The following is an 8,355-nucleotide window of genomic DNA, read 5'->3' on the forward strand; positions in this document are numbered from 1 at the left end:
TGTCTCATTTGGATCAGAAAGACAATATGCATACACATAAAAATCTATAGACATGGCGGGCCAGAGGTTAGAATGCAGTACCAGAAGCTAATTACCCACAGCCAGGAGTTCGATCCTGACCGGCTCATTGTTGAGTCAGCCTTTCATCCTTTTGAGGTCAAAAAAATGAGGATCCAGATTCCTGGAGACAATATGCTTTGTGAACTGTTAAGACAGTGCTGTGAAGCATTGTGGAGTAGTATAAAGTTGAATTGCTATTGCTATATAATTTCTCCTGAACATGGATCCTTTTATGAGAAGTAAGATTACCATTCTGAGCAAAGGTCTTTCCACATTCCATGCATTTATATGGCTTTTCCCCTGTATGGATCTTTTTGTGGCAACTAAGTCCACTGCTCTGAGCAAAGGTCTTTCCACATTCCATGCAAATGGCTTCTCCACTGTGTGGATCATCTAATGGGTAATAAGATGACCACTTTGAGCAAAGGTCTTTCCACTCTCCATGCATTTAAATGGCTTTTCCCCTGTGTGAATTACCTGATGGAAAATAAGACTGCTTTTTTTACTAAAGGTTTTTCCACACTCGATGCATTTATATTTCTCCCCTATGTGGATCATATGATGGGAAATAAGATTACCTTTTTTAGCAAAGGTCTTTCCACACTCCATGCATTCAAATGGTTTCTCCCCTGTGTGGATCATCTTATGAGAAGTAAGACCACAGCTCTTAGTAAACCTCTTTCCACACTCCATGCATTCGAATGGTTTCTCCCCTGTGTGGATCATCTGATGGGAAATAAGATTACCTCTTTGAGCAAAGGTCTTTCCACACACCGTGCATTCGAATGGTTTCTCCCCTGTGTGGATCATCTTATGAGAAGTAAGAGCACTGGTGTTAGTAAACATCTTTCCACACTCCATGCATTTAAATCGTTTCTCCCCTGTGTGGATCATCTTATGGGAAATAAGATGACCACTTTGAGCAACTGTCTTTCCACTCTCCATGAAATTGAATGGCTTTTGCCCCGTGTGAATTACCTGATGGAAAATAAGGCTACTTTTTTTATTAAAGGTTTCTCCACACTTCATGCATTTATATTTCTCCCCTATGTGGATCATATGATGGGAAATAAGAGTCCCTCTTTGAGAAAAGGTCTTTCCACACTCCATGCATTCAAATGGTTTCTCCCCCGTGTGGATCCTCTTATGAGAAGTAAGAGCAGTGCTCCTAGTAAATGTCTTTCCACACTCCATGCATTTAAATGGTTTCTCTTCCAAGTGGATCTTTTTATGGGAAGTAAGAGAACTTCGTTGAGCAAAGGTCTTTCCACACTCCATGCATTTATACGGCTTCTCCCCTGTGTGGATCTTCATATGGGAAATAAGATGACCTCTTCGAGAAAAGGTCTTTCCACATTCCATGCATTTATATGGTTTCTTCCCTGTGTGGATCGTCTTATGGGAAAAAAGATGACCACTTTGAGCAAAGGTCTTTCCACACTCCATGCATTCGAATGGTTTCTCCCCTGTGTGGATCTTTTTATGGGAAGCAAGATAACTGCGTTGAGCAAAGGTCTTTCCACACTCCGTGCATTTATATGGTTTCTCCCCTGTGTGGATCATCTGATGGGAAATAAGATTACTTTTTTTAGTAAAGGTTTTCCCACACTCCGTGCATTTATAGGGTTTCTCTCCTGCTGCCTGGAGGACCTGGGCTGTGTGGGCTACATGTGCTTCTGAATACTGTTTCTCCCCAGTGTGAATCATTTCATGGGAAGTAAATTGCCCACTTGTTCTAAAATGTTTTTCAGATTCCAAAGATTTATAAGGATCCTTTTTTGTGTGAAACATGTTTTGAGATGTAAGGAAGTTATTTCCAAGAGAATTAATGAATGTCCCACTGTAATTTTGTCCATTGTGTCTTCTTATAGCATCTTCTCCTTTGTTCTGGGTTAAATTGTGTTCGTTTAGACTTTCTCCAATATATTTTTTCCTTATTTTCTCTTGTTGAGCAAGAAAGTCTTGCATCGGAGCAACAGTGGAAGATGAGCTTTCCTGATTCCAATCATTTGACTGGTTTCTCTCATGGGTTTCTAGTTCCATTTCAATTCCAAAGTTCTCTATTTCATCTTTAACAATGATCACTTGGAACAGTTCAGAGGAATCTTGATTCTCCTGCCCATTATTAGCTTCAAAGGAAAAGAAAAACGAAAATGATAACAAGGTTAGAGAAAAAGATCAAACTGCAAAATGTCAACAAATGTTCTGATTTTTTTCCAAAATTCCATTAAGTTGTATATTGCATCCCTACAGTGCTGTGATACAGACATGATGATTTCTATATTCATGAGTCATGAAAGCTTTGAAAATATTTAGAAATTATATCTCTCTTTACATAGATAGATAGATAGATAGATAGATAGATAGATAGATAGATAGATAGATAGATATGCTCACTCAAAGCCAGTTTTGAGTTAAGGAATAATAAGGGGAAACATCCAAGGAGAAATTTGGGTTAATTTCAGCAGAGACCTATGAGAACTGAGACCATTTTGAAAGAAGCTCCTTCTCCAGTGTACCTTGGAGCAGCTTTTCTGCAATATGTCTCTGGCGTGCCAGACCCCCACTCGCCCGTTCCTCGATGCCAGTGATGAGATTTTGGGGCAAAATCCTTTGCTTGAAAGCTCCCGTTGGCTTGTAAACGCTCTTCATGCCAAGACTGGGAGACCCAAAGTCTAACTTGTGAACTGTGGTAACTTCGGCATTCAAGGCCTTCATTCTTGAATTGGATTGGGAGAATGCTCTTCCATGGCCTGAGCTTGAAAGTTCTGTTCTCACACAATTTTGGGAGGTTTCCGAGGACAAATGACAACACATTCCTCTGACATGACCTCCAGAGGACACATAAAAGCATACCTCATTCTTTTTGGCCTCCACAGATAAGTTCAAATAAAAATGGAAAAATACAGGTAAGAAATGGCACAGAAAGCATCTAAACAAAGAGACATTGACTTTTTCCTTCCTTGGAGTACAAGAAAGTCAAATCCTTCTCCCTCCAAGAAGACGATATCTGATTAGTGATTTTTAGAATAAAAAACTAAATATTATCTGTCTTCTTGAACTCTCTGATTGTAGAGTAGAAATCTCTTACCTAGCATGACTACATTCCTATGATTTTCAAGCATGACTTCTGAATGCAGCACTTTTTGGTCAGGATCCAGCTGAGACCATTCCTCCTCAGACAAATACACAGCCACCTCATCGAAGGACACAAGACTCTCCTGAACATGGAAAAAAAGAACAGGACAGTCTAGTTTAATGAAAAGAAGAACTAGGGGTGACATGATAGCAGTGTTGCAAGATCTAAGGGGCTGCCACAAAGACAAGGAGGTCAACCAATTCTCCAAAGCACCTGAAGGCGGGACAAGTAGTAGTGGATGGAAACAAATCAGGGACAGAACTAACCTACAACTAAAGAGAAATTGCCTGACAATGAGAACAATTAATTAGTGGAATGACTTACCTCCAGAAATTGTGGGTGCTCCAACACCAGAGGTGTTGATGAAGAAATTGAATATTTATCTGAAATGTTATAGGGCTTCCTGTCTGAGTAGGGGGTTGGACTAGAAGACCTCCAAGATCCCTAACAACCCTGGTATTCGGTTCCATTGTTCCCAAATTCCCAAAGCAAACATGTGCATTAAGTTCAATGGCTGTGCTTCATACAAGTCCTAATTTTAAGGGAGAAAATGGACAATTCGGAAAAAGTTATTGCCTGAATAAATATTTGGGGCAAGTATTATCAAATTGATAGATTCTGCAGAACGTTCAGTGCCTTTCAGCAAAGTAATCCCACTTCTAGATCAACGGATCTATCCTCCTATCATTTATTGACCTAGTAGTCTGAGCCATTGGTTGAATGGGAGAAAACAAAGAAGGAATTATTCTCTGTGAAGCTCATTTCTCAATCTTTGCAAAGCGGGAATGTTTGCTCTCCTAATCTGGGCACAAATCAGAGGATTGGAATTTATTTTGTAGCCCAAAGTACTGTGATTACATGATGTGGCCAACCGCTTTAGATTTTAAGATTCTGTGTTGTTTTTTAACATGATTGGCTTATTTTTTTAAACCACTGGTTATGAACAAGTCTTTTTAAAAATGGTAATGTGGCAATGTGAGTATTTAGTTATTTTTCATAATATTATGCTGTTCATGTCTCAGAGGAACACATAATCTAGTCCAAGCAACGGGGAAAATAGGAGAGAGCACTCCGCACCCCCACTTCACTTCCTGAAGGGAGAATACAAATCTAACAACGTTTTTCCTTTCTTACTTGATTTGGCAGTTCAACCACTGTTTGAGCTCCATCGTAAAAACCAGAAAACTTCATGCTTTGTTTCTCTGTAAGGAATAAATAATTTCAAAATGCATATTTAACAAAATAAGAGGAGGTATTCTACAGAAGAGAAGAAGGTAAAACAGATTACCTCCTGAGGTGTCCTGACTATGATCTTCCCAAGGGATCCTCCTGAAAAATAGCTCCTGAGGGGGATTTGATGGAGTTGTCTTCCTCTCAGGATCTCTGATTTCCACAGTGCAGCACTTCAAATAGGAGGAAGGAAAAAAGAAGCAGAATTAATGTACATTGCATGACGTAAAGTAGATTCTTATATTCAGAACACAACATCAAAGCCCCCAATATCCATCAGTGAGTGAGAAAACAATGGAACAATGTCCTATAATAATTGGTGGGACATCACCACATATTATGAATGTCAAAGAAGTTTGGGAAGGAGGGGTGAAGTATTCAAACACCTTCTCTATTCCCTTCTGGGCTCCCTAGATTAAAATGCCTCACCTGCAACTTGACCTGCTCCTTCTGCTCTTCCACCTGGCTCAGGAGGAAGCCTTCAGCCAGGGCCACTGCCTGGGAGCTGGTCTCTGCTCCACACTCCCGCACCCAGGTCTCCATCTCTGGGGGCAGAAGAGCCAGGAGCTGCTCCAGAACCACCAGGTCCAGCATCTGGGCTTTGGTGTGCTTTTCTGGTCTCAGCCATCGCCTACAAAAGTCATGGAGTCGGCTGCAAAGTCCACGGGGACCCTCAGCCTCCTGGTATTGGATGAAGTTCCAGGGCTGAACTTCTGAAGGGCGGATAGTTTCCTCTTCCAGGATCTTCTGCCCAGTTCTTGTCCAGGTCTCCCCACAGCTCCCAGGCTGAGCAGCTGAAGGGCCTTTTCTGGTTCCCTCCTTTCCAAAAGATTGTGTCTCCATCCTTTCTCTGTCCTGCAGAGCAACTGCAAATGGCTCCAAGGACTCTGGTGGGTCTCCAGATGCCTTTTCCTTCACGGGACCATTTCTGGTGCTGCAGGCAAATTATTCTGCTCTTTTTTTTTTCCCCCAAAAGAAAATTTAGGCTTGCAAAGATCTCAAATGTCTTCGAGTTTCTGTACCTGAGATGGAAAGAAAAATAAATATTAAGAATTAGAAAGTGGAATTCAGCCACTGAACAACCTTCACCCAACCTGCCTGGAGCCCCAAGTGGCTCATCCTGGGGCAGGGCATCCCTCAGCAGGGCGGGGAAGGAGGTAGTTAGGGATGCCGCCCTGCTTCTAATGCTCTCCGGACACAGGCTGGGCTGTGGAGGATGGGGCCCTCGGGGAGCCTGGTGTAAATCCTACCTCCTCCTCGCCCGGCTTCTCTCCTCTCCTGCTGGGCCTCCGCAAGGCCGACCCTCCCCTCCCCCACTCGACCTCTTCCCTGGACACGGGCAGTAAGGGAGCTCTGGATCCCCCAGCCTTCCTGGGATCCCCGCTTTCCCCCTACATGGAGAGGGTGGCTGGGGAACATGAGACACGGGGTTGAAGCCGCAGGAGGGCCGGGCATGAGTCTCTCCCTCCTCTTCCTCCCTTCGCACGAGAAGGGCCCCCAACTCACCTGAGGAACGTCTGGATCTCCGCCCCACCCAGACCCTCCCGCAGCCTCTCCGCCTCCTAGGGATCTCCAGGGGTTAAGGGAAGCGAGTGTAAGGTCCTAGAGAGGCAAGGATCTATGATGTCATTTCCTCCTGGCCTCCTCTGGAACGCCAGCCCTGTCTTTCGCCCTCCAGTGGGCCAATTGGGAATCGCCTGATGTTTCCTTCTCTTGGCAGAAGGCGACCCCTAGTGGATTTTGCGTAAATTTACAGGATTCCCTGCAAAGCGCAGGAAATAGGAGCCTCCCTGTCAGACAAAGTCTTCAACATTTGCAGAGGTGGCACTTTCTCCATTATTCTGACCTAGGTTTCCCCAAACCCCGAAGTAGACTCCTTCTCCAGACGGAAACCCCCTTTTATTAAGTTACTGTGAATTCCTCACATTCACATCCATCGAAGTCTTTCAAGGGAGAATTTACAGTCACAGACCATACCTGGCTTGGAGAGGTGCCAGGCCGATATCTATGATGAAAAAAAGAAACATTTTTACATAGGGATTGTGTAGGAAATTTACCTCACACAGTTTCACATAGAACGTTTAATAAGCAATTTTTGAAAAAACAGCTTCAACCCAGCAAAAGCCGGAATATGCCACCCCCGGGCATCCAAACAGTTGACTGTGTTAGCAATTTTTAAGGCAACAAAGAGAATTGCAGCACCGAGTAGACACGCAGGATGGCGCTCAGCAGCTTGAACATGGAGGCGGGGTCACATTGGTAGCCGTGGGGAAGGGGCCCTGGCAGACTGGGGGTGGGGGAGAGCGCCAGAGGTTGTAAATGTGTGCCTCCCCACCAGTGGTGGGTTTCAACATCTTTTACTACTATTTCTTTAGGTGTGGCTTGGTGGGCATAGTTTGGTGGACATCGCAAGGGAAGGATACTGTAAAATCTCCATTCCCACCCCACTCCAGGGGAAGGTTACTGCAAAATCCCCATTTCCTCCTGATCAGCTGGGACTCGGGAGGCAGAGAATAGATGGGGCAGGGCCAGTCAGAGGTGGTATTTACCAGTTCTCCAAACTATTGAAAATTCCAACTACCGGTTCTCCAGAACTGGTCAGAACCTGCTGAAACTCACCTCTGCTCCGCGCCCCCTGGTCAAGCAGGAGCAGCATAGCAGGGTGGCCAAGAGCAGTGCTATCAGGAGGACAAAGAGCCCTCATGAGTCACTCATGCCAATTGTTGTGAGTGGTGAGGGTGTCGAAAGAAAAAAGCAGAACTCCTTTATCATCCGTATGTTTTGAAAGGGAGAGGAAAATAAATCCTCCAGAACTTGCAAACCCCAGTACGGGAAACAGCAGCTACACCTTCTACCTTCCAAAACAGGCTGGGATGTGATCTGAATAGCTTGACCTGCTATTGAAACTCCTCCTGGTTCTTTCCCAAAGGGAGGGTAGCTATTTTGTACATTTTGCCGCCTTCTGCGGGGCAAGGGGCGGCAGGTAAGTCCCACTTTTTGCTCTCGACATGCTCGCTGCTTGCTTGCAGCAATTGGACTGCTGCAGGAGGCAGAGGCAGAGGCATGGGACCCGGCCGCTCCGCATCCAGCAGCCACTGTAAGCACATTCTGGCAAAGAGCCAGGAAGTGTTTCAACAGCAGGTCAAGCCGTGTCTTATTCACCTCACATCCCGGCGTGTTTTGGGACAAGGTGGGATGTGATCTGAATAACACCCGACTTGGCCTGGTATCCAAACACTTCCTGAAAAGGTAGACAAGAGTGGAAGAGCCCGCGGACTTGCAGCACTCTTTCCTTCAGGCGCTGCTGCTGACTTGGAAGGAGAGGCTTTTACATTTGCACACCGGTTCTCGCAGCAGGTCTGATAGAGAGGCTGGAGAGCCCCTCATCCTTTGCTGCGCAGCTTCTCCTGCCCCCTCCCTTTTCTCCTCTGCTTCAGCCCAGCCCAGCCCTCCATCTCCCTCTGAGGATAGAGACCAGGTTCAAAGGGGATGGGAGAGTCAGGACAAATCTGCAAGAAACAGAGCCTTGCTTCCATGCTGGGTTCACACAACCACAACCGCTCTCTTTTTCCTCCTTCCCCTTCCCCTTACTTCTGAGGTGAGGGATGAAAAGTTTGTTTGTTTATTTGGATTTATATAGCGCCCTTCTCCCAAAGGACTCAGGACAGTGAACAGCCAAAATAAAACACATACAATATCAAATTTAAAAAACAATTTAAAACATATTAAACAAATTTGGCCCATTCTAATTAAAACACCCCATTTTTAAAACAAATTAAAATTAAGCAATTAAAAAGAGTTAGGCCAGCCCAGCTTGTTGGAATAAAAAAGTCTTGAGGGCATCCTCCGTATCTCGGGGGGGGGAGCTCGTTCCAAAAGGCAGGTGCCCCCACAGAGAAGGCTCTCCCCCTGGGGACCGCCAGTCG

General features: G+C 44.9%; 1 protein-coding gene across 1 annotated transcript; it reads right to left on the reverse strand.

The window, feature by feature from the left end:
- Positions 1 to 375: 375 nt before the first annotated feature.
- LOC139326717 (zinc finger protein 665-like) lies at positions 376 to 6,059 on the reverse strand. The gene is made up of 6 exons (XM_070956569.1): positions 5,936 to 6,059; positions 4,859 to 5,451; positions 4,488 to 4,602; positions 4,334 to 4,401; positions 3,152 to 3,281; positions 376 to 2,189 (listed from the first exon to the last, which is right to left on the reverse strand). Exons 2-6 carry the CDS (start codon positions 5,270 to 5,272, stop codon positions 454 to 456), a joined length of 2,463 nt encoding a protein of 820 aa, XP_070812670.1. The 5' UTR covers positions 5,273 to 5,451; positions 5,936 to 6,059; the 3' UTR covers positions 376 to 453.
- Between the last annotated feature and the right edge of the window lie 2,296 nt (positions 6,060 to 8,355).

The sequence above is a fragment of the Pituophis catenifer genome, unplaced genomic scaffold (assembly GCF_029215685.1).
Source record: "Pituophis catenifer annectens isolate HBS135680 unplaced genomic scaffold, rPitCat1.0.hap2 SCAF_87, whole genome shotgun sequence".
NCBI lineage: Eukaryota > Metazoa > Chordata > Lepidosauria > Squamata > Colubridae > Pituophis > Pituophis catenifer.

What these genes read in the sequence shown, in the direction of transcription:
- LOC139326717 (XM_070956569.1), bottom strand. Translation starts at nt 5,272, where the DNA reads ATGGAGACACAATCTTTTGGAAAGGAGGGAACCAGAAAAGGCCCTTCA. An exon ending in AGGAGCAGGTCAAGTTGCAG is followed by an intron (nt 4,603 to 4,858) that starts GTGAGGCATTTT and finishes TCCTATTTGAAG; the next exon opens with TGCTGCACTGTGGAAATCAG. An exon ending in TGGTTGAACTGCCAAATCAA is followed by an intron (nt 3,282 to 4,333) that starts GTAAGAAAGGAA and finishes TTCCATGTTCAG; the next exon opens with GAGAGTCTTGTGTCCTTCGA.